Source organism: Carcharhinus amblyrhynchos, chromosome 3 (genome assembly GCF_965287045.1).
Source record: "Carcharhinus amblyrhynchos chromosome 3, sCarAmb.v2.hapA, whole genome shotgun sequence".
Taxonomy (NCBI): domain Eukaryota; kingdom Metazoa; phylum Chordata; class Chondrichthyes; order Carcharhiniformes; family Carcharhinidae; genus Carcharhinus; species Carcharhinus amblyrhynchos.
Window position 1 is genome coordinate 111,759,606 of NC_137326.1, and position 27,030 is coordinate 111,786,635.

The 27,030-nt window shown below is 41.5% G+C and overlaps 1 protein-coding gene across 3 annotated transcripts in view; it reads right to left on the reverse strand.

Annotated features, from left to right (window-relative positions):
- Positions 1–5,777: 5,777 nt before the first annotated feature.
- The window catches only part of atp11b (ATPase phospholipid transporting 11B), a 165,331-nt gene continuing 144,078 nt past the window's right edge, over positions 5,778–27,030 (reverse strand). For 2 of the 3 annotated variants that reach the window (XM_080185740.1, XM_080185739.1), the window contains 2 exons: positions 11,635–11,768; positions 5,778–8,825 (listed from right to left, as the gene is read on the reverse strand). In XM_080185740.1, coding sequence (XP_080041866.1) covers positions 8,732–8,825; positions 11,635–11,768 — 228 coding nt within the window. In that variant the 3' untranslated portion in view covers positions 5,778–8,731. The remainder of the gene's footprint in view (positions 8,826–11,634; positions 11,769–27,030) is intronic. The other variant, XM_080185741.1, reaches the window with a different exon arrangement.

Genomic DNA, 27,030 nt, shown 5'->3' on the forward strand with positions numbered 1-27,030 from the left:
AATGGTGTGCTGAGCTATGTCCAAACCCAAGATCAAGCTATCCCACTCTCTATGCTTCCGATGTGTTCCATATGCCTAGCCAATAACCGCTTGAAAGTTCTTAAAGTGTCCGACTCCACCATCACAGCAGGCAGTCGATTCCACATCCCACCCACTCTCTGAATAAAGAATCTACCTCAGACATTCCTCCTATATCTCCCACTATGAACCTTATAGTTATGACCCCTGGTAACAGCTATATCCACCTGAGGAAATAGTCTCTGCATGTCCACTCTATCTATCCCCATCATCTTATAAACCTCTATTAAGTTGCCTCTCATCCTCCTTCGCTCTAAAAGCCCCAGCTCCCTCAACCTTTCCTCGTAAGACCTGCCCTCCAAACCAGGCAGCATCCTGGTAAATCTCCTCCCTGCTCTCTCAAATGCTTCCACATCCTTCTTACAGTGGTGACCAGAACAGAACGCAATATTTCAAATGTGACCTCACCAACGCCTGGTATAGTTGCAGCATAACCCTTCGGCTCAAACTCAAACCCCCGTTAATAAATGCTAACACACTATAAGCCTTCTTCATGGCTCTATCCACTTGAGTGGCAACTTTCAGAGATCTGTGGATATGAATCCCAATTCTTCCACATTCCCTGTAATCCACATTCAAGTTTGTCCTACCAAAATAAATCACCTCGCACTTATCAGGGTTAAGCTCCATCTGCCACTTTTTGGCCCAGCCCTGCATCCTATCAATGTCTCTTTGCAACCTGGAAGAGCCCTCCACTTCATCCACTACTCCACCAATCTTGGTGTCATTAGCAAATTTACTAACCCACCCCTCTTCTGAGTCATTGATAAAAATCACAGACAGCAGAAGACCCAGCATTGATCCCTGTGGTACACTGCTGGTAAATGGCCTCTGGTCTGAAAATTTTCCTTCCACCATCACCACCCTCTGTCTTCTATTAGACAGCCAGTTACTTATCCAATCGACCAAATTTCCTTCTATCTGACACCTCCTTATCTTCTTCATGAGCCTACCATGGGGAATCTTATCAAACTCCTTACTAAAATCCATGTATACGACATCAACTGCTCACTCATCATCTACACACTTAGTTACCACCTCAAAGAATTCAATCAAATCTCACAAAAATGTGCTGATTCTCCTTGATTAAACTGCATCTTTCCAAATGGTCATAAATCCTATCTCTCAGAACCCTTTCCATTAACTTACCGACCACTGAAATAAGACTAACTGGCCTATAATTACCAGGGTCATTCTTATTTCCTTTCTTGAAGAGAGGAACAACATTCGCCACTCTCCAGTCCTCTGGCACAATCCCCGTGGACAGTGAGAGCCCAAAGATCAAAGCTAAAGGCTCCGCAATTCATCTCTTGCCTTCCAAAATATCCTAGGATGTCTCCCATCTGGCCCAGGGGACTGATTGATCCTCAGGTTTTTCAAAATTGCTGATATATCTTCCCTCAGAACATCTACCTCCTCCATCCTATCAGCCTGCATCATGCACTGATCCTCAAAAACATGGCCCCTCTCCTTAATGAACACTGAAGAAAAGTATTCACTCAACACCTCACCTATCTCTTCTGACTCCACTACTATCGTTCCCACTACTATCGGTGACTGGCCCTAACCTCACCCTGGTCATTCTTTTATTTCTCACATAAGAGTAAAAAGCTTTGGGGTTTTCTTTTATCTGGCCTGCCAAGAACTTCTCGTGCCCCCTCCAAACTCTCCTAACCCCTTTCTTTAACTCATTCCTAGCTACCTTGTAACCCTCAAGCGACCCAACTGAACCTTGTTTTTTTCATCCTTACATACGCTTCCTTTCTCCTCTTAAGATATTCAACCTCCTTTGTAACCATGGTTCCCTCACTCGGTCATTTCCTCCCTGCCTGCCAGGGATGTACACATAGTATTTGTTCCTTCAAAAAGCTCCACTTTTTGTTTGTGCCCATACTTGACAGTTTCTGCTCCCATCTTATGCTCCCTAATTCATGCTTAATTGCATCATAATTACCCCTGCCCCAATTATAAACCTTGACCTGCCGTGTGACCCTATCCCTCTCCATTGCAATAACGAAGGACACCCAATTGTGGTCACTGTCTCCAAAGTGCTCTCCCACAAACAAATCTAACACTTGGTACTGGGTAAAACCAGGCCAAGTCTGATGTGGCCCCACCTCTTGTCAGCTTATCCACATATTGTGTCAGGAAACTCTCCTGCACGCACTGTACAATAAGTGTCCCATCTGAACTATTCGACCTATAAATGTTCCAATCAATATTTGGAAAGTTAAAGTCACCCATGATCTCCACACCTATCCATAATCTGCTTTGCCATTTCGTCCTCCACATCTCTATTACTATTTGGGGGCCTATAGAAAACTCCTAATAACGTGACCGATCCTTTCCTATTTTTAGCTTCAGCCCATATTAGCTCAGTAGGCAGATTGCCCTCAAAATGCCTTTCAGCAGCTGTTGAACTATCCTTGATTAACAATGCTACTTCTCCACCTCTTTTACCACCTTCCCTACTCTTACTGAAACATCTATACCCTGGAACTGCCAACAACCATTCCTGACCCTGTTCTAACCATATCTCCCTAATGGCCACAACATCATAGTCCCAAGTACCAATCCACGCTCCAAGTTCACCTACCTTATTCCTGATGCTCCTTGCATTTAAGTAGATACAGTTCAACCCACCATTCTGTCTGCCTTTACACTCCTGCAAACTTGATACCTTCCTCACTACCTCACGACCCTCAACACTGGCTTTTGGACTACATCTCATTTTCCCATCCCCCTGACAAATGATAGAAACATGATGGTTTTGAGCACGTGAAGGGAGAGGCAGACTTTATTTGGTCACTTTTTGAAACCACACTGTTTAGGTTGGTTGAAACCAGATTGTTTTAGAAAACAAAGCTTAAATTCAAACATTCAGGAAAGTGGTATATTTATTATTGTCATGCGCATTTGTATACAATGAAAAGTATAGTTTCTTGCGCATTATACAGACGAAACATACCGTTCATAGAGTACATAAGGGGAGAAGGGAAGGAGAGAGTGCAGAATGTAGTGTTACAGTCATAGCTAGGGTGTGAAGAAAGATCAACTTAATGCAAGGTAGGTCCATTCAAAGGTCTGATGGCAGCAGGAAAGAAGCTGTCATTGGAAAGAAACATTGATGAACTTCATTGTAAACAATATTATTCCAAAATTAGATTTTTTTTGATTAAATGATATAAGTCTATAGTTTAGATGGTCAGAGAAATGTTTTGTATTGAAAAAACAAATTTCAATCACTTTTGATTATTTTGTAAATATATATTGAGCAAATCACCTTTTGAGGATGTTATAGAATTATAGCAGGAAGCAGGGATGTTATTGAATATACTCCTACAGTGCAGGAGGTGGCTATTTGCTCCATCATTCCTGCACTGACCATAATCCCACCCAGTCCCTATCCCTGTAACCCCACATATTCAGCCTACTGGTCCCCCCGACACTAAGAGGCAATTTAGCATGGCCAATCAACCAAACCCACACACCTTTGGAGTGTGGGAGGAAACCAGAGCACGTGGAAGAAAAGACACAGGGAGAAAGTACAAACTCTACACAAGCAGTCACCTGAAGCCAGAATAGAACCTAGTCCCTGGTGCTTTGAGCTAACCGCTGTGCCACCCACAAATTGTGCAAATGAGATTTGGTTGTCTTAAAAATTATGATGGAAACCCAGAAATGTGCTGAGAGACAGGAACTGAGTGGTGTAGTGGATAAGATGTTTGCCATTCACCTAGGAAATTGATCTGAGTCTGGTCCAAACTGATAGGAATTTATGTCTTTGTAATGGTTGTAAGTTTTTTTTTCCAGACTGGCAGATTTTGTCTTCCTGAGCAGCAAGAAATGATTATGAAAAATGGTTCAAGGCTTTGTAGAGATATGTGAACTGATTGGGGGGCCGGGGTGGGGGAGGTGGGGGTGGTGAGAAACAGTAAAACCTAATAGTTCTTGGATCAGTGATTTGAGAGTTATTGTCCTGAGTATCTAATGTTAGAAGACATGCAGAGTGTAAGGGGTTTCTGACAATCCATCAAAGCACTGTTGCTGAAATAGATTCATAGGTGGCGTGCTTGATATCAATTTCAGTCAGATGAATATTTCAACCACTAGATGGCACCAAGTGGACCAGGAATACAATACTTGCTGCAAGTATAATCAACCCATCAAAAAAGCCAGGGAACAATTCCTTCATACGGAACACAATTTTCCACCACAAACTAGAAGCTGAGTCTCAAGAATCTTCTAAAATAGGATTAAATAGTTGCTTGAAACATAGGAATATTTAAAGCTATTCATGTGGGATCTCATTAAAGACTTTTGAACATTAAATAAAGACTTCAGAGGTTCTACCATTTTTATGTGACATTCTCAAAAAGATTAGTCCAGATAGATTTTCTCCTGAATTCATGCAAGTTCTTACTATGGTTTCCAAGATTAATATTAATCCAATGGGGCTGCCCTTGGTTGAATTTGTCTACTCTTTAGCCCTGCATACCAGTTCTGCAGAAGCTAATTGGTACTCAGAATATTTTATGGCCTTAGCCATTGGCCTTCAGTAGGGGGATGTGCATCATTCGGTCCAGAGATCCTTTTATTGGTTAAGTATATTCTGTACATTCAAATGAAAATCCATACAATACTAAAGTTAATTTATAATCACAAGTAAAGCTCACATTAACATTGCAATGAAATTGCTGTGAAATTCCCCTGGTCGCCACAGTCCGGCGCCTGTTGAGCTCAATGCACCTAAACAGCACGTCTTTCAGAGTGTGGGAGGAAACCAGAGCACCCAGAGGAAACCCATGCAGGCAAGGGGAGAATGTGCAAACTTCACAGACAAACTGAGGGTGAAACTGATTCTAGGTCTCTGGTGCTGTGAGGCAGCAGTGAAACAGAAACCCTACAAGTACAGAAGAGGCCATTTGGCCCATTGTGTCTGCACCAACCACAATCCCACCCAGGCCCTACCCCATATCCCTACATATTTACCCACTAATGCCCCTAACCTGTGCATCTCAGGATACTAAGGGCAATTTTTAGCTTGGCCAATCAACCTAACCCACACATTTTTGGACTGTGGGAAGAAACCCACGCATACACAAGGAGAACATGCAAACTCCACACAGGTAGTGACCCAAGCCGGGAATCAAATGTGGGTCCCTTGCGCTATGAAGCAGCAGTGCTAACCACTGTGCTGTCCCTACAGATATCTTTCCTGCGTGTGCCCTGTGTTGTATCAAAGGACTGGGTTAAATCGCAAAACTAGCTGATCCTATTCACTAGGGGCTATGCTGTCGGAACGTTTTCTTGACAGGTCTGAGGTTTTCCTCGTATAATCGTCTTCAGGTCACGTTATCATAGAAATCCTACAGTACAGAAGGAGATCATTCGGCCCACTGAGTCTGCACTGACCACAATCCCACCCAGTCCCTACCCCCATATCTCTACATATTTACTCACTAGCTCCTCTAACCTGTGCACCTCAGGACACTAAGGGCAATTTTAGCATGGCCAATCAACCTAACCCGCACATATTTGGACTGTGGGAGGAAACCGGAGCACCCAGAGGAAACCCACGCAGATATGAGGAGAATGTGCAAACTCCACACAGACAGTGACTCCAGCCGGGAACTGAACCCAGGTCCCTGGAGTTGTGAAGCAGCAGTGCTAACCATTAAAATAATGATAAACGCCAGCGATTTTAATTTAACTTTATTTTTCTCCTGTGGTTTATTGGTCAATAGGAACATAAAAGTTTTACCAACACAGCGTGACTTAGGAATGAGAAAGTCAACAGAAGATGAATCTTAATAAAAACATAATGAAAACACACAAAACAGTGAGAATCTGTGTCTGAGGTCCAAGATTCTCAGGTTTTATTGCTACTAATGTAAACATACCAAAAGCATCTGTACCAATGCACCTTTCAGACAAAAGTATCACTGGACACAAACAAGGCTTTGGGGTTCTCACAGACTTCTGTTTCATTATTTGCCACATGACGGTCAGTCAGTCATTTTCTTTTAAGCTAAAAACTGCCATTTCCATTTTGGAATAGAATTTTGGAAATACTTTGAAACAGAATAGGTTCAGATCACAGCAAAACTGGAGCGGATTTACAAAGTTTTTCAAGCTTCTTAAATGTTATATTTCAATAAACCCATTTTTTCCCCTTCTCATTAAACTACATTTGCAAGGCACATTTCGTTCAGAGTCAATCAGAATTAAAATCTCAAAACACATGAAAAAGTATTTTGTAAACATTTCAAATTTTGCACGACAGTCATTAAATTCAGTATTTAACTTTAATAGATATCCATGCAAAGCCAGCAACTGTTACAAATCTAACACTTCTAAAGTAGAATCTGCAACTTTCCCTTTTCCTGCTTTGGGTCTGTGTCCATGATTTTGAACTGAACATATGAATGAACAAATTAATTTACTGTACTATCAAAGATGTTTTCTGTCCAATTATAGAACTCTGCTCTTCCTAATTAGCTAGTTGGAGTAAAATTGCCATATCAAATGGTTAATTTTTTAAATCTCCTAATATTATCTTAAATAGGAGCGTGGCTAAGAGTGACATTCCAATAGCTTATTCACATACACGATTGTTCGTGCTGTGTATTTAGTTGTGTGCCCTCGCACATTGAATAATTGTTCACCAACAGGTAATGTGACTCTCATTTCTCCTTAACACTTGCCTGCCATATTCACAGACAAATCTTCCCACTGAAAATTGTACCAAACAGGATACAATGTATGAAGTACTTGACCACCTACATCTTGTGCCTTTACTGCTCCAGGTAATATATCCCACCTCAAACCGTTTTGTTGATAAAACCTGTAACTATGGAAGTCGAGAGAAAAAACTGTTTGTGCGGTCAACTTCTACAGCACAGTTTGGTCAGTTCAAAAACAAATAAAGTGATTGTTCTGAGAGCAATCAAAACCATATTTTTAATACTGCACTGACAATGGGGTAGATAACAGTGCCTATTTTGGGAGAGTATATTAAAATCTACAAATGTTTGATTACACTTTTACTAAGTCAATTTCAACAAAACTGGCACTTGCTAGAAATACATCAAAGGGAAATTCAGGAATTAAAGGTTTCTCTTCTGCCACTGGAATAAACTTTGAACTTCTGCTGAGAAATACTTTCAATTTGACAAAATGAAACTAAATCGACAAGTAATCTCATTTTGACAATATTCATTAATTGCCTTCTTTGAAAAAGCATGTTGCTGCTCTCCGATTATTAATTAACTGTGTGTTAACAAGTCAGTGTTGAGAACTGTTTATGCAATTCAGCTCAGTAATATGGAACAATATTGTCCAAAGATGTGCATGTGGGTTGCAAACATAAATTACCATTTGCAGTTTTTGACATGCAGTTGCACTTGATGTATTCTAATTTACCAGCATTAACATGCTGTCAATACAGGCAGTGTGTTTTTTTACCTAGAAAACACAAACCAACATGGAGCAGCAGTAGAACTAATTATTGTAGATGGCAGCAGTATGAGTTATAGATGACAGCATTTTTCTAGGTGCAAGTACAGGTACTGAGGAGTCTCAAAGAAATATTCCAGTATTATTTCCAGCACTGGTCTTAATTTGCGAGATATATCACTCCCCCCACTAACAGTTTCAAGCACTTTTTAAAAAAATAGATCTGAATCTAATTTTGGGGTCCCAATAAGCACCTCAGTCTTTTGGCATTTCTAAGTCTGCTACAGTACGGAGCTGGCAGACCCTGGAAGCTAAGGCAAGAAGTGCAGAGATATCAGACAGGGCTTTGCCACTTCCCCATTCACCAGCCTGCAATTTTCCATCCGTTCAGTTCAATTGCCAGAAAATTACAGGGAGAATGAACTCAAATTGAAAAGAGCTGCCCCACTGCTTTTAGTGACTGGTTTTGGAAACAGCACAAAACAAAGTTTCCGATCAAAACAGGCACTCTGCACTAAATTGAAGAAGTTGATCAAAAAATATTTTGGGAAAAGATTATAACTTGGCATATTCCTTGACTGCATTTGTTATGCTCATTCATAACACAGCTCCAGTATTAATGGCAGACTGCTTCAACCCAGCTGGTTCATTGTATTAGTCATCCAGCTAAATCCAGCCATTGAAGCAGTTAGAATGGTTTTGATGCCACCAGCCTTTTAAAGTTTACAAGAATGAGCCATATGCCAGAAATCCCACTTCCATAAAGTCACTTTTAACTGAATAACTATTTAAAATGTCAAAACTAAACTGGATTCAGCAATCATGCAGATCTAGCCCTAAAAAGGGGGATGTACCAAAGGGAAGTTACCATTATCCCATTCCCTTTCCTCTCCTATCCAAGAACTCAAAATAGAAAAATATAGCTTCAGAAATATGACATCTTGTAAAAAGAGGAAAATGTGGTAAGTTACAACTATTTACAAATAAATTACAATCTTAACTGTCATTTCCCGCCAGTTTTTTCGATAATGGATTAACATGTTTGAGCTGTGATTGGATCTACATGCAAAAATAAGAAATAGCCAAGGACAGACCTTTATAAATATACCTCCATGACTCCAAATTAAATAGTGAATTGAACAAAAATAACAGCAGAAGATAAAGACACAGTATCTACTGTGTCTTCACTCAACTGTTAAACCCCTGAAGCATTTGAGGAACCATCCATTGATGAGAGAGTTAAGATGCTTCTGTCATTTGTGTAGTAGGGATCCAGGTCATTCCAAAATCTAAAAAGAAAGAAAATATATTTGACAACCTGGAGTGCACCACCATATACAAACTATGCTGATTTAAACTTGGCCTAAGAGCACAGTTGGTCAATGCTTAAAAGAACTTTTATTCTAATTTCTATGTCCAAGTCCCTAATGAACTAATATTTAAATTAACAAAAATACATACAAATTCATTAACATTAGCATTAACTTTCTTTGTTAAAGATAGATTGCACTGTTGTGTTAAAATTTGTAAGAGATTCCTATTAACTATTCAAATTTTAATGCAACAATGATTCATCAGATATGGCGCTGTTCAAAGTTATGAACTCTTGACAGGGGGGCCTATTTGTTCTAAAGCTTTCAAAAAGAAAAGATATTTTCTTTCACGAATTTTCCAAACCAGCACTCATCTAAACTGCAGCAGTCATTTGCCTTGAGTGAGGTTGAAACTGCCTCAAAAGCCTTTCGATTCCTGAATGAACACTTTCAAGCTTTAAAGCATCAAGTGATACTCAAAAGCTTAAATTCAACCGCGCAACTCAATTTGCCATTTAGGTTTTAAATAGATAACTGTATTCATCATATAGGCTAACCTTATTTATAATGGAGAAACCTCGACGAAGGCCCATAGGTCAGGACACCAAGATTGAAAAAGAGGAAAGAAGATGAGATTAATCAAGTTAGGAGGTGCTAAAGTTAGGCGTTAAAACCATGCAAGGTACTAGGGAAAGCCAAAAGAGGCAAGGCCTCCCGAAGTTTTGAGGTACAGAGGAAGAATGAATTACATGACATGGCCTCTTGTTTTTAATACAGAAAGGAAGTTTAGAATGCTTGGGAAGATCAATAAGTGCAGAGAAAACATACTTACTGAAGAAATATTAATATAAAGCAAGACTGAGAAAAGATCATTTGAGTCAGAAACCCACATATTCCTGGCTGCATCAATCTGCAGATATAACGTTCTGCAAAAAAGTTCAACCTCAAAAAATTAAACAAAGCTCCAGAATGTTCTGCTCTGTTAAGCCTGAAGCATCCCACTCCCCCTCTTATAACTCAGGGCCTAACATTTTATGGAGTCCTGGTTCAGCAGTAGCACTCTTCAATGGTCTGAATCCATACTCTCAACTGACATGTCATTGCAGTATCAAGACAGTGCTGCATTACCCTGTCCAAATTGCCTTCTTTTAGATAAACGTAAAATTGGAGCACCTTGCCTGCTAGGGGGCAAAAATCCCATGACAGTTTTGAAGAGGGGCAGGGGAATTTGCCCCTTAAACACCTCACTGCTATCTGTGCAACTTTGCTGAACGCAAACTGGCTTCCATGTTTCCTGAAGTGCTTCACTGGTTTGAAGTGCTTCAGCGTAACTCGAGAATGTAAAAAAGCTTGCATAAGGATCCTTTGCTTCTTCATTTAATCAATTCCATCTGCATCAATCCCAATACCTCTAATCCCAAACAGACTACAAAGGTTAATTCCGACTGACAAAAATTAAAAATGATTTGTATTGTGAAAACAATGTGGAATGTTCTCTGGTCCCTGCATTTGAGAATGTAACCAAAGTACTGCCATTTAAAAAAAATTTCCTTTAGCTGTGTATTTTTAGTCTCCAAACATTCTAATGGGACAAACCACAGCTAATTTACAAGATAGAAAATTGATACCAGAAAAAATTTAAAAATCGTTTTTGATCACTTGACTGCTTTAAAAAGTAATTCCTGTCAAAAATCTGATGTTTTTTACATTTGTAAATTTGCTTAAAGGAAAAGTCTGCTTCTTTTGAAAACCCATGTGCATATGGTAGAATTTGCATTTAAGCATTAGAATACTTAAAGAAAATTGCGATAGGTTACATATTAATGAGGATGAGATCTTGGATGGAAATGGGTGAATGTTTCATTAATAATTCATTATGTCACTAACAGAATTGATTCTCAATCATTGTGATACTGAAAGTGGTAATATACAATTAAAGTACCAGCAAATACTTCTATAACCTAAACTATTTCTTTAGTCCAAACTTAATGAGTAGGAATATCTGACTGTTTTTGAAAAGTTGCTGAAATATGGTGTGATATTCTTTTTAATATAATGGCAGGGCAAATATATTTTTTTCTCGTGTAGATTTAGTTCAATACCTTGTTGTCCTGAATTTTTCACCCAAAGGGTCATTCAGTGGTGGTTGATATAGAGAAGGAAAACATAGTACTTGGATTGCAAACTACCATCTTATCACCTTGTTGAATAACTATATGCATAGTAATTGAGGAGCCTTTCAAAAGTGTTCGGATGATTTGTAACCAGCAACTCAGGAAAAGTGAAAGAGAAACAAATGCACAGACACCACAGATAAATTCTTTGCAGAAATTTACCACACAGAAATAGAACTCGAGAATGCTTCAGAAATTAGGAGAGATGGTGGGAAAACACCCACAAAATTATTTGCTGTTAATAACTATTTGCCAGCAGAGGAAAGCAAGCTCAACATAAACCTAAAGGTTCACGACGCTGCAAAGAACACAGTTTGAGACATTCCCAATTTGACAAAAAAAAGCCTCTGGTCACTTGGACAAAGTAAAGAATGACAGGAAATTTGCACTCACACCGAACACAAAAAACAGACACTACAAAGTACTTTGCTAAAACAAAATTCCCATTTTCTTTACTGCCGGGATCAACTTCCCCCTCCCAAATCCCAAAGCAGTCTTTAGCTTAATCAGGGCACATACAGCTGTTTTACACATCAACAGCTGCAGGGCCTTCATGCTCAAGTTTGTAAGGGAAATGCTTGCAGCACAGCCTATTTAGAGACATTCCACACCTGTTGACTCGCAAGGGGTTGCACCTTCCCATCATTTGGTCTAATATTCTTCTAAAAGGCGAACACGCTGTCTCCCCTCTTGGGTAACAGCAAATCGATTCCATACAGGTGATGCCAGGATTGGTCTCCAGGAGCTGAAGGACAAAAGAAGAAAAACACCTTTATTGGCTAGGAATATATAATGCAATGACATACAAGATGCATTATTTACAAGTGTAATGAAACAATTAAGGTATCACAATTTCATTATGCACATTTATTCTGGACTAATTATTGGGATAGCTAAAAGTGATCATTTGAAATTGTAATGTAAAGAAAAGGCTGGGATCTTTTAAGAACTGGACTCTTCAAATCTCAGCTTAACAATCATTCAAACTTTGATAATCATTTAAAGTGAACCTCCTAGATCTGAGCTGAGTTGTGAGATAGAAACATAGTAACTGAAAACAGAGTAGGTCATTCAGCCCTTCAAGCCTGCTCAAGCAAAGAACAAAACAGCACAGGAAACAGGCCCTTCGGCCCAACGAGCCCGCACCGCCATTTTAAAATTGAGTGCCCTCCTCTACCCATGACCTTTGTCTACATTTACTGGGGAAGATTGAGGGAAGACTAATTTAGGGACAATTTGTTACACCAATCAGCCTAAGAGCACGTTTTTGGGACGTGGGAGGAAACCGGAGCACCCGGAGAAAACCCATGCAATCATGGGGAGAATGTGCAAACGCCTGCAGACACCGGCCCAAATCCATGTATCTGCACAGCAAACAGTGATAGTCACTGAGCTGTCATGTTGCCCATCAGATGGTCCAGTTTAAGCGTACACTAATGACGTGAAGCGCGAGGCAACTCTCGAAGCAACATCCAAGAGCAGCCCTCGCACGACCCACCGCGTGTATGTCCCTTGTTGGTCAACAAGGCAGACCGAATATCCTGTGAAGTAAAAAAGACATCAATAAACATGTAAAACTTAGACAGACATTTACGGAATCCCCAGAAGCGCAGAAATAAAGCAAGTGAGCCATGGAATATGTTGGAAGGTCCATAGGAATCAATTGATTCCCAGGGACGTCCCAAAGCTCTTGATCTTTATTTAGAAAAATCTCCTGTACCCTTCCATCTGTAGTCCACTCATGTGCCTGTCTAAGTAAGCCTTAAACAACCCCAGCAAGCCTGCCTCCACCACCCTACTTGGCAGTGCATTCCAGGTCCCTGCCACCCTCTGTGTGAAAAACCTCCCTCTAATATCTGAGTTATACCTCCCCCCCCACCCCCCACCCCCCCCTCACCTTAAGCCTGTGGCCCCTCGTAATTATTGTATCCATAAGCCTGATCTGGTTGTGGCTGATTGTTCAGCTCAGTAATCAACTCCCACTTTCCCCATAGCCTTTGATCCCTTTAGTCCTAAAAGTTTTACCTAACTCCTTCTTGAAAAGATGCAATGTCTTGGCTTGCTTTTTGTGGTGGAGATGCTTTTCTGGGGAGTCAGAATGGACTTGATGGGCCGAATGGTGTCCTTCTGCATTAGAAGAATTCTAATCCCTTCTCATATGTTAGTCTCAGGAATCAACTGGAGTACTGTGTGCAGTTTTGGTCGCCGCATTTGCAGAAGGATATACTGGCCTTGGAGGGAGTGCAGAGAAGGTTCACTAGGCTGATACCGGAGGTGAGGGGGTTAGCCTATGAGGAGAGATTGAATAGACTGGGTCTGTACTCAGAGTTTAGAAGGCTGAGGGGGGGGGTCTTATAGAGACATATAAGATAACAAAGGGGATAGAAAGGGTAGAAGTAGAGAGATTCTTCCTGCTTAGAAAGGATAGCAGAACTAGAGGGCACAGCTTCAAAATAAGGGGGGGGGGGGGGGGGGGGTGCATGGGGGGGCAGTTTAGATCGGAGTTGAGGAGGAACTTCTTCACTCAAAGGGTGGCGAGTCTCTGCCCATTGAAGAGGTGGAGGCTACCTCGCTGAATATATTTAAGTCATGGGTAGATAGGTTTCTGACAGACAAGGGAATTAAGGGTTATGGGGAGCAAACGGGAAAGTGGAACTGATCCACTTCAGATCAGCCATGATCTTGTTGAATGGCAGGGCAGGCTCGAAGGACTAGATGGCCTACTCCTGCTCCTATTTCTTATGTTCTTAAAAGTCTGGTAAACCTTCTCTGCACTCCCTCCATAGCAAGAACATCCTTCCTCAGATAAGGAGATTAAAACTGCACACAATATTCCCAGTGTGGTCTCACCAGAGCCTTATATAACTACAGCAAAACATCCCTGCTCCTGTACTTGAATCCTCTTTCTATGAAGGCCAACATACCATTTTGGCTTCTTCTACACGCACCTACATGCTTACTTTCAGTGACTGGTGTACAAGGACACCCAGCTCTCATTATATATTCCCCTCTTAATCTATAGCCAGACAAAAATCTGCCTTCCTATTTTTGCCACCAAAGTCACACATTTATCTGCCATGCATTTGCTCACTCACTCAACTTGTCCAAATCACACTGAAGGATCTCTGCATCCTCTTCACAGCTTACTCCTCCTAACCAGCTTTGTGTCACGTGTAAATGTGGAGATATTACATTTAGTCCCCTCATCTAAATCATACATACATATATATAATATATATATACTGACCCCTGTGGTACTTCACTAGTCACTGCCTGACAAGACATTGCATCTTGATGGTTGGCAATGGAAGAGACATAATAGAAAAAGAAAGGGCTGAAGATGAGGAACCATCTACAGGGTGGTATATTTAACTTTATAAAAGCGTAGCTCATACGAAGACACATTAAAAAGGGTTCTACCCAGAATGGCTTGTTTTCTGGGTTAAGAGTATCGTGGAGGAAATGAAAACTGGTACCATTGGGATAAAAGCATTTGGGTGAAACAGGGATCTATAATGAAACTTATGCTCCCTACAATATTTACAAATATACACCATTCATCCACAAGGCATTGTACACAAGACAGATACACGGGGGGAAAAAAGACATTATTCATTAGAAATATTAACCAGCATGTGAGTAACTCAGTAACATCTTTCCAAATCGGATTTCAGCTTGAAGCATGTATAGTGCTGCTAATAACATTTCATAAATAAACATTGAATAATTCAAAACTACTGCATGTTCTTTACCCAGAAACTGCATTCAAGAACATAAGAACATAAGAAATAGGAGCAGGAGTAGGCCATCTAGCCCTTTGAGCCTGCCCCGCCATTCAATAAGATCATGGCTGATCTGTTGTGGCTCAGTTCCACTTTCCCGCCCTCTCCCCATAACCCTTAATCCCCTCTCTTATCAAGAACCCATCAACCCGCTTCTTAAAAATATTTAGCGAGGCAGCCTCCACCACTTCAACGGGCAGAGAATTCCAGAGATTCACCACCCTTTGAGTGAAGAAGTTCCTCCTCAACTCCGTTCTAAACCGCCTCCCCTTTATCTTGAGGCTGTGCCCCCTAGTCCTACTGTCTTTTTTGAGCAGGAAGAGTCTCTCCACCTCTATCCTATCCATCCCATTCATCATCTTATACGTCTCAATGAGATCTCCCCTCATTCTTCTAAACTCTAACGAGTACAAGCCTAGTTTATTCAGCCTCTCCTCATAGCTCAATCCCCTCAACTCCGGTATCAGCCTAGTAAACCTCCTCTGCACTCCCTCCAGGGCCAAAATATCCTTGCGCAGGTGCGGCGCCCAAAACTGCACACAGTACTCCAGCTGCGGCCTCACCAATGCCCTATACAGCTGCAGCAAGACCTCCCTACTTTTATATTCAATCCCCCTCGCTATGAAGGCCAGCATCCCATTCGCCTTCCTGACCACCTGCTGCACCTGCAAGCTGGGTTTTTGCGACTCATGCACAAGGACCCCGAGGTCCCTCTGCACCGTCGCCTGCTGCAGTTTTTCGCCACGTAAGTAATAGTCCTTCCTACCATTCTTCCTACCAAAGTGGACCACCTCACACTTGCCAACATTAAATTCCATTTGCCATTTCCTGGCCCATTCGCCCAGCCTATCTAGATCCTTCTGCAGACTCTCCACACCCTCCGCACAATTTGCCTTTCCCCCAATCTTGGTGTCATCAGCAAATTTCGACACCCTGCACTCGGTTCCCTCCTCCAGATCATCTATGTAAATGGTAAATAGCTGAGGCCCCAGCACCGACCCCTGGGGCACCCCACTAGTCACCAACCGCCAATCCGAATAGCACCCATTGACCCCCACTCTCTGCCTCCTATTTGACAACCAATCCTCTATCCACGCTAACACCCTACCCCCAACTCCATGTCCCCTGACCTTCTGCAATAACCTCTTGTGAGGTACCTTGTCAAACGCCTTCTGAAAATCCAGAAAGACCACATCCACCGGCTCTCCTCTATCCACTGCCCTAGACACATCCTCATAGAACTCCAGTAAATTTGTCAGACACGACTTCCCTTTAATGAAACCGTGTTGCGTCCGCCCTATCAAGCAATTCCCTTCAAGATGCCTCGCAATTTCCTGCTTAATGACGGATTCTAACATTTTACCTACCACAGACATTAAACTAACCGGCCTATAATTCCCCGCCTTTTGCCTGGCACCCTTCTTAAACAACGGCGTAACATTAGCCGTTTTCCAATCTTCCGGCACTTCCCCGGAATCCAGCGACGTCTGGAAAATAACCACCAAGGCATCCACTATCACCTCCGCCATTTCTTTCAGAACCCTCGGATGCATTCCATCTGGTCCTGGGGACTTGTCCACAATCAGCCCCTCCAGTCTGTCGAGCACCACCTCTCTAGTAACAGTAATGTCATTAAGACCCTCCATTCCTACCACCTTTCCATCGCTAACACCCGGCAAATTATTCACGTCCTCCTCCGTGAAGACAGAAACAAAAGCAGTTAATTAGGGAGAAGAGGAAATGAATTGAAAGTTAATGGGTGCTATATACAATGTAGGAAGTGGAGGCATTATTAGTATAAGAGGAATTTAATAGCATGTATAACACAAATCTATATTCTACGGTGCATCAAAATACAATCATGAAACCATGATTGTATGGTCTTCCTCAAGCATCACATGCAAACAGATCATTCTTATCCTTTGCAGGAACAACCGAGAATATTGTGCCAAAGAAATCTGAGCCCCATCTGAAGTGATGATCCCCTACACTGGTGTACGCAAGATCTCATCCCTCAGCTGTTCCCTCAGTTCAAAGATCAGAGAAAGCAACACTGGGAACCCAAATAACACAACAGTACTGAAATCAGTAAGGGTAATGGGGGCAATTTATCTGTAGACAATGAATTTGTTTCAAAGTGGAAAGAACACTGTAGGTACATAATTAATCTGATGTACTTCTATTTATTCAATTTCACATAAATACCAAATTAATACAGAAATCACTGCCAGTCTCCGAGGATAGCCTGAAGCTTAAACTCAAAGCATTTAATGCCCTGATCTGTCAAGACATGGATGCTCACTGAAAGCAGCAAACTGGTCTGGGCCATCGCTGAGTTGCATAGTTTGTTTTAAATGGTGAGTGATGAGTAATTGTCACCATTTACTCATGACAAATGGTGTAAATTCAGGGGGATCGAGGTGTCCTGCTATATAAATCTCAATGTTAACATGCAGGTGGAGCAAGCAATCAGGATGACAAACGTTATGTCCCTTTTTTGGAAATAGTTTGGAGTGTAAGATAAGGGAGCCTTGCTCCAATCATAATTAGTTTTTGAGGAGATCTCAGTTGGATTACTGCATTGAGTTCTAGCCTCACCCAGGGAAGGATATACAGGCTTTATAAAGTGTGCACTTTAACACATTTATTCCTGGGATGAATTGAGTAGAATAGGTCTGTATTCTCTGGAGTGGAGGAGAATAAGAGATGATCTGAGTGAAACGTATAACAGGACTTGACAGGATTGATGCTGAGACAGTGTTTCCCTGAACAGAAAGTCTCAAACTAGGGATCATAGTCTCAGGATAATCGGTCAATCATTTATGACTGAGAAGAGGAGAGTTTTTTTTTTTTACTCAGACGCATGGATCTTTGGGACTCCACCAAAAGAACTGAGAGTGCTTTGCTGATGAGTATATTCAAGACAAAGGTCAATAGATATTTGGATATTAAGGGAAATCAAGGAATATGGAATGTGAAGGGAATGAATGTGAAGCTGTATAAAATCAATCATGATATTGAATTTTGGAGCAGGCCCAATAAGCTATAATGACCTATTCCTCCTCCTCCTCCTTTGATTTATTGTTCTTACGTTGGGCAACACTTCTGAAATTTGGTCTGTGATATGATCACTGCTCAGATACAATAGGCTCCAACTATACTTGGTGAATCTAAACCTGGAAGCAAGGTACAAAGAAATCCATTCCACTATTAACATCTTCCAATTTCCATTTAGTAATTATTTCCAAGAATCTTCTCCTAAACAGGAAAATGCTTACCTACGCCGGTTTGCCTATGCATACTTATGAAAATATTTCAACCTGTGTACATAAAAATCTAAATTCCTGCTTACATCAACTAACAAGTATTTCATTTCAAAAGAAAAAACATCAAACTGTTGAATGCAAATTTCCTGAGATAACTGGAACAATTCTTTGCCCCAAATGGAATGACATTTGATAAACCATCTAATTTGAACGCAGGCAAATAAGGTTATTGAAACAAAACTCTCCCTTCTTTCTGATGCTGAGCAGTGGCACAGTGGTTAGCACTACTGCCTCACAGTGCCAGGGACCAAGGTTCAAATCCGACCGTAGGTCACTGTCTAAGTGGAGTTTTCTCCAAGCGCTCCGGTTTCCTCCCATACTCCAAAGATGTGCAGGTTAGGTTGACCGGCCAAAATAAATTGCCCCTTAGTGTCGGGGAACTAGCAAGTTAGATATACGGGGTTATGGCGATAAGGCCTTGGTGGCATTGTCAATGGTGCAGGCCGAATGGCCTCCTCCTGCACTGTAGGGATTCTATGATTCTGGAAAGCACTTGGTGTAGATTTTCCCCATGGGGCCAACTGCGATTTGGATTCTTGCTCAGGCGGCCATTATTTATTTGAGCATTTGAAGGCAAGAGTTAACAGGCCATCAGATCCTGGGAACATCAGATCAAAGTTCAGTTTTTCCCCACCCATCACCTATTCTAGAAGGTGATCACTGGATATTGAATTCCACTGACATTGTCTCACTACGTGCTCCAGATTAACGATGCAATTGGAGTTGAAAAATTAAGATCATGCACGCAGAAAAATCAGTATTTCAACTTTTACACTTTCTACATAGATCACGCTGAGGAATAAAAGATTTCATTTTCCTGCCAATGTTTGTAAATCCAGATGTATAGGGTAATTTCAATCTATCCCATCACAGATAAGTACTGGCTAGATAACAGTAGCAATCTGGACTCTGTGATCTCAAATAGATAGAATTTATCAATATGATTTTAGATTGGTATTTTTCAGTGTTTACCATATCTGAAATTCTCCTTTAAACATATTTCTTAATCAGTTGAGCAGCCTCCTAATATTTTCTTTTCTGGCTCTTGGCAATATTTTGTTACATATCAGAAGTGCTTAGAAAATTTTCTCTTGTTTAAAGTCACTATAAATATTTAATATTGTCACATGTATTAGTATATTGTGAAAAGTATTGTTTCTTGCATGCTGTACAGAAAGCATCCCATACATAGAGAAGGAAAGGAGAGTGCAAAATGTACAGTTAGTCATAGCTACGGTGTAGAGAAAAATCAACTCAATGTGAGGTAGGTCCATTCACGAGTCTGATGGCAGGAGGGAAGAAGCTGTTCTTGACTCAATACAAATTTATAATCTCGATAAAATTATTTGGAAAATGTAGATTTACTTAAAAGTGTTAAAGTAAAAACACATCCATGGCTCTTGCTGAAATGTGTAAATTCATCAAATGTCATTTGCTTTTCAGTGCTGCTTGCATTTTTAAGGTCACGACTGTCAGTGAAAAATTGCAATCTCAGTTCAGATTGTGAGATCATTGAAGCTTTTTACCATGACACAGCCCACCAGGAACATCACAAACCTGAAATTTAATTATCTGGTCTTGCTAGTCGTGTGTAAAATGTATTTGTGAAATAAAAGTTCACAGAAGATGATGAGAATCTGGAATGCACTGCCTGGGAAGGTAGCGGAAGCTGGAAACATTACACCTAAAATAAGTATTTGGATGAGCACTTGAAATGTCTTATATCATTGAATGTTAGAAGTGCTGGAAAATGGAGTTAGCACAACTTTAGTGGTAGTTGTCGGTGTAGACTCAATGGGCTGAAGAGCCTTTCCTGCACTGTACAGTTCAATGACTATGTGAGGATGTTCAAGGATGATTGCACTATGTTCATCCCTATTCATAACTCCTCAGATACTGAAGCAGCCAATGTCCATATGCAGCAAAACCTGGACAACATTCAGGTTTCAACTGGGACTAGCCATATACATACTGTGGCCAAAAGAGCAAGTCAGAGGCTGGAAGTTCTGTGCTGCGTAACTCATCTCCTGACTCCCGAAAGCCTGTCCACCATCTACAAGGCACAAGTCAGGAGTCTACTGATACAGTACTCTCTACGTGCTTGGATGAGTGCAGCTCCAATAACACTCAAACTCGACATCATCCAGGACAAAGCAATCTGTTTGAATGGCATCCCCCCACAAATATTTATTCCCTCCATCACCAATGCACAGTGGCAGCAGTGTGTACCATATACAAGATACAGTGCAGAAACTCATTCAATCCCCTTTAACAGCATCTTTCAAACCTGGCAACCTCACCCACTTAGAAGGACAAGGCAGCAGATACATGGGAACACCATCAGCCCTCCAAAACACACACCATATTGCCTTTCCTTTGCAGTTATGAATCCTGAACCCTCCTGGCTTCTGAAATCCTGAGGATTATGGATGTATGATGTAGAGATGCTGGTGTTGGAGAGGGGTAAACACAGTCAGAAATCTCACAACACCAGGTTTAAGTCCAACCAGTTTATTTGATAGTAATCCCACGAGCTTTCGGAAACGGTCTTCCTTCGGCACGTGTGTGGAAGGTTCTGATTAGAGAAGGGCATATAAAGTCTCACACAGTTTACAGAATAGTGATTAGAATGCAAGAATTGTGTAAATGCAAGTATTCTGTAAACTGTGTATGTGACTTTATATGCCCTTCTGTGATCAGAACCTTCCACACACCTGGCAAAGGAAGACCGTTTCCGAAAGCTTGTGGGATTACTATCAAATAAACTGGTTGAACTTAAACCTGGCGTTGTGAGACTTCTTACTGTGGCTATGGATATATCCATACTAAACAGACTGCACCAATTCAAGAAGGTGGATCACCATCACTGTATTAAGGACAATTAGGAAAGGGCAACAAATGCTAGCCTAGCTGGTGATGCTGACGTGAACAAATAGACGAACACAAATTAATTTTGTCCCCGGTTATTGTCTTTAACCACACATCTGTGAAAGAATAAAAGAAACTCTAACAAGAGGAAGACCAAATGCTGAAAATATTGAGCAACACAGACTCAACCTCTGTTCAGTACTTGCCACTTTAGTTTCACATTTAAAATGTTGGCAGACAATTCTTGTTATTACATATGACTTTTCTATGATCCACTTCTTTGACCAAACTTTTGGTCACCTGGTGGAACACCTCTATATTATTTGATGTTAAGTTGTGTCCAACAGAGTCATCTGACATTTTATGACATTTAAGGTCCCATAGAAGATGCTGCTGTCTCCTTCAATTAAATCATAGTATAGGAAGAAATTCCAGGCAGGAAACAGAGATCCCTCTTGAAGCTGAGAGCCCATCAAAAGATTATGCTAACTCTGCAGCAAATCTCAGGATTCTCTTGCAAGATTATAAGACCTAATGTTGTATAAACCAATCAGTTTGAGTAGTGTCTCGATTTGGCAACATGTTTACTTGGGCTCCTGTCTCTGTTCAAAACATCTGAAGAGTTGAATTGAAGAAATTAAAATAATCCTACAACCATAACAACAAATCTACATTGCAACCTCTTCTCTCTGTAGGTGACATAAAATTTAATGGCATCATAATTTTATGTAACCCAATTAAAGGAGTGCAGGCATCTTTTAGTTGTTCTTTTTCAATAGATGTCAAGCTGACTGCAGTGATAATGTTGACAAAATGGACGAAACATTTTGGGCCATTTCTGCATGAAAAAAATAATGGCCTATGCTACTCACATTTATTAATGTGTAAACTGGTCAACAGCTTATAGTAGTTGTGCAGTTAAATGCAACAAAGAGTAGTGGCAGTAGTGTGTATTATCAAGAACATGCATTGCACCAAGGCTCCTTTATCAGTACCTTCCAAACCAATGACCTCCCAAAATCAGTTACCTCTACCACATAGAAGGGCAAGAGCAGTAGCTTCATGGGAACACCACCCACTTGTAAGTTCCCCTTCAAACAACATACAAGACGTAGGAGCAGAAGTAGGCCATTTGGCCCATTGAGTCTGCTCCTTCTTTGAATTAGATCACGACTGATCTGATATACCATCCTGACTTGGAAATATATCACCGTTCCTTCACAGTCACTGGGTCAAAATCCTGAAATTCTCTCTTTTGGTACAGTTATACCACAGGGACTGCGGAGGTTCAAGGCTGCAGTTCACTACCACTTTTGCAAAGGCAATTAGGGACGGGCAATAAATGCTGGTCGAAGCAGTATTGTCCATGTCCCGTGAAAGAATACAGAGAGTAAATCAGGAAGTTGCTATCCAAAATGCCCTGCTTTCAGAGGTATCCATTGAAATACATGGAACATGAAGTTGTTACACTTACCTAATACCAAGGCACTCAACTTGCCAGAAAAGTATTGATTTGCTCATTCCAGGTAAATGCCCTGTTAATGGTGTAGCAATTCTTAAATTGAGTCAGACCTTTTACCTGTTGGCGCGTGGTATCAAAACTCCTGAATGAATACTCACATTTTTCAGCCTTCAAAATAATTGTTTACAATTGTCTGTAACGTTGTACAACCTTAAACATGACTGGACAATCTGTTTAAGTCAGTGCTTTAATCATTCAGAAAATCAAATGTTTCAGCTTCGGCATGGACACCCAATGTTACTAAATCAACGTTGAGCCGTTTCATGTTGAGGCTTGCAACTGGAATTGATCTGGATCAATAAACAATTTGAAGGTAAGGAACTGCTAAGAACTGTGCTCACAAAGCATTGAAACAGGTCGATTTCCTGAAAGCAACCAGAAGGCGCTACTCATTCAACTGGAATTGATGATGTTCAATGTAAGAGCAAAGTACTGGAAATCTGAACTAAAAACAGAAATTACTGGGACGCCTCACCAAGTCTGACACTGTCTGTGGAGAGAAACAGAGTTAATGTTTCTGATCAACAACCCTTCATCAGAATTGGGAAAAGTTACAACTGTAACAAGGTTTAAGCAGGTGAGACAGAGATCTGTGAGACAGAGATCTGTGAGACAGAGATCTGTGAGACAGAGATCTGTGAAACAGGAAAGGCAACTGCCAGATATCTTGCTGGGGTATAGAGCGGGTTAATTGGAGGAACACTTGGGTAAGAATGATCATATCACAAGGTTTAGATGAGCAATGGAAGAGTAAGGAACAATCTAAAGTAAAACTTCAGAAATTGCAAGAGGACTAACTGCAATGTGATGACAAGGGATCTAGTCAGGATGGAAATGGAAATGAAGTTTGAGAGGAAACACTAATGGAACAATAGTTCAGAAGGTTAGGGGGCATGGAGTTGGGGGTAAGGTGTTAGCGTGGATAGAGGATTGGTTGTCTAATAGGAGGCAGAGAGTTGGTATCAATGGGTGCTATTCTGATTGGTGGTTGGCGACTAGTGGAGTGCCGCAGGGATCGGTGCTGGGGCCTCAGCTATTTACCATTTATATAGATGATCTGGAGGAGGGGGCTGAGTGTAGGGTGACAAAATTTGCTGATGACATGAAGATGAGTGGAAAAGCAAATTGCGCGGAGGGTGTGGAAAGTCTGCAGAGGGATCTGGATAGGCTGAGCGCGTGGGCGAGGACCTGGCAGATGGAGTACAATGTTAGCAAGTGTGAGGTTTTCCACTTTGGCAGGAGTAATAGTAGGAGGGATTACTATTTAAAGGGCGAAAAGCTGCAGCATGCTACGGTGCAGAGGGACCTGGGGGTCCTTGTGCATGGGTCGCAAAAACCCAGTCTGCAGGTGCAGCAGGTGATCAAGAAGGCGAATGGTATGCTGGCCTTTATAGCGAGGGGGATAGAATATAAAAGCAGGGAGGTCTTGCTGCAACTGTACAGGGCACTGGTGAGGCTGCAGCTGGATTACTGTGTGCAGTTTTGGTCGCTGCACTTGCGCAAGGATATTTTGGCCTTGGAGGGAGTGAAGAGGAGGTTCACTAGGCTGATACCGGAGATGAGGGGGTTAGACTATGAAGACAGACTAAATAGACTGGGTCTGTACTCGTTGGAGTTTAGAAGGACGAGGGGGGATCTTATAGAGACGTGTAAGATAATGAAAGGGATGGACAGGGTAGAGGTAGAGAGATTCTTCCTGCTCAGAAAGGACAGCAGGACTAGAGGGCACAGCCTCAAGATAAGGAGGGGGGGCAGTTTAGATCGGAATTGAGGAGGAACTTCTTCACTCAAAGGGTGGTGAATCTCTGGAATTCTCTGCCTGTTGAAGTGGTGGAGGCTACCTCGCTAAATATATTTAAGACACGGGTAGATAGGTTTTTGACAGACAAGGGAATTAAGGGTTATGGGGAAAAAGCGGGAAAGTGGAACTGAGCCACTTCAGATCAGCCATGATCTTATTGAATGGCGGGCAGGCTTGAGGGGCTAGATGCCCTACTCCTGCTCCTATTTCTTATGTTCAATAGGTGATATTCAAGGCAACCAAAACTCGGGCTCCTTGGATAACAAGAAAGGTAGAGAATAGAATGAAATAAAAATCAGAGGATTTGAAAGTGACAAACATGATGTAAGGATATTCCTGGTAACTACTGGCTGAGTTGGTCACTTTAACAGCAGTGGTGGGTAAACCTTCAGAAACAATAACCAGACCAAAGAAATTGGGGAAGCTTGAGCTAACTAAGGAAACCAGCGCAGATGTGGAAATTGCAGATTATGCTTGACTAATCAAATTTAATTTTTTTCGACAAATAGAACAAGTTGATGAAGGGAAAGCAATGGATGTTGCCAAGTACTTTCTTAAAATCCATGCGGGCGATGTTTCTCTTATTCATTTTTAAAGGATGTGGGCATTGCTGGCTAGACCAGATTTATTGCCTATCCCTATTTACCCTCGAGAAGGCAGTGGTGAGCTGCCTTCTTGAACTGCTGCAGTCCCTGACGTGCAGGTACAGTGCAATTAGGGAAGGAGTTCCGGGATTTTGACCCAAAGACAGTGAATGAAGACAATATGTTTCCAAGTTAGGATGGTGTATGGCTTGGAGGGGAGCTTCTAGGATATTGTGTTCCCATATGTCTGTTGACCTTGTCCTTCTAGCATTTGCGGTCATGGGTTTGGAACGTGCTGCCTAAGGAGCCTTAGTGAGTTCCTGCAGTGTATTTTGTAGATGGCTGCCACTGTCTGTCAGTGGTGAAGGGAGTGAATTTTTGTGGAAAGGATACCAATCAAGTGGGCTACTTTGTCTTGGATGGTGTTGACCTTAAGTATTGTTGGAGCTGCACTCATCCAGGAAAGTGGGGAGTATTCCATCTCACTCCTAACTTGTGTCTTGTAGATGGTAGATAGCTTTGGAGAGTCAGAAAGTGAGATACTCACTGCAGGAGTCCTAACCTCTGACCTGCTCTTATTGCCTCTGTATTTATATGGCTAATCATGATGTGGAGATGCTGGCGTTGGACTGGGATAAACACAGTAAGAAGTCTCAACACCAGGTTAAAGTGCAACCAGTATATTTGGTAGTAAACACACAAGCTTTTGGGGTTTGCCCCTTCGTCAGGTGCGTCACCTGACGAAGGGGCAAACCCTGAAAGCTTGTGGGTTTACTATCAAATAAACTGGTTGCACTTTAACTTGGTGTTGTGAGACTTCTTGCTGTGTTTATATGGCTAGTCCAGTTCAACTTCTGAATGGTAACCCCCTCAGGACGTTGATGGTGGAAGGTTATTGCCACTGACTGTCAGGGAGCGATGGTCATAATCTCTCTTGTTAGAGATTGTCATTGTTTGGCAGTTGTGCAACATGAATGTTACTTGTCACTGATCAGTTCAAACCTGGCTATTTCCAGGTCTTGCTGCACTTGCACATGAACTGCTTCAGTACCTGAAGAGTCACAAATAGTGTTGAACATTGTGCAGTCATCAGTGAAAATTCCCACTTCTGACTAAATAATGGAGGGAAGATCATTGAAGAAGTAGCTGAAGATGTTTAGGCCTAGGGCACTCTCCTGAGGAACTCCTGTCATAATGTTCTAGAACCAAAATGATTGACCTTTAACAATCAGAACTACCTTTCTTTATGCCAGGTATGAATCCAACCAATGGAAAGTTTTCCCCGATTCCCACTGACTCAATTTTTGCTAAGGCTTCTTGATGCCACATGCAGACAAATGCTACCTTGGTGTCAAGGGCAGTCACTCTCATCTCACCTCTTGAATTCAGCTCTTTTGTCCATGTTTGAACCAAGGCTGAAACGTAATGACGTCAGGAGCTGAGTGATCCTGGTGGATCCCAAACTGAGCATCAGCGAACTGTTTATTGCTAGGGAAATGCGCTTGATTGCATTGTCGATTGCCCCTTCCATCATTTTGCATAAAATTAAGAGTGGACTGATGGGATGGTAATCAGCTGGGTTGGATTTGTCATGTTTGTTTACAGGATATACCTGTGCAATTTTCCACATTGCAGGGCAGACTTGACATGCCCCTATCCAAGAGTTAGTCATGCTGGGCCAAGGGGAGAGGTAACAGAGCAAGAAACAAACACAAACAGAAGGTGTGTCGAGAGCAGATGATGAACAGCTGCTGTCTGAAAGCAAAAACAAGAGAAAAACACGGGTAGCATTGAAATACGTAAAGAAAAAGAAACAAAATAGGAGCAAGAAATTACAGCCTGAAATTGTTGAACTCAATGTTGAGTCTGGCAGGCTTTTAAATGCCGAATCTAAATACAAGATGCTGTTCACTGAGCTTCACTGGAACACTGCAGCAGGCTGACAGATGAACGCGAGAGTAAGGTGGAGAATTATAACAACAGGTGATCCAGTAGACTGCGATCGTGTTACACATTGGATGGAGACGTTCCTCAAAATAAATATCCAGTCTGCATTTGGAAAGATTCACACATAAACCACCGTTTCACCTGGGGGTGGGGGGAGTTGCCTTTGGAATTTTGGAT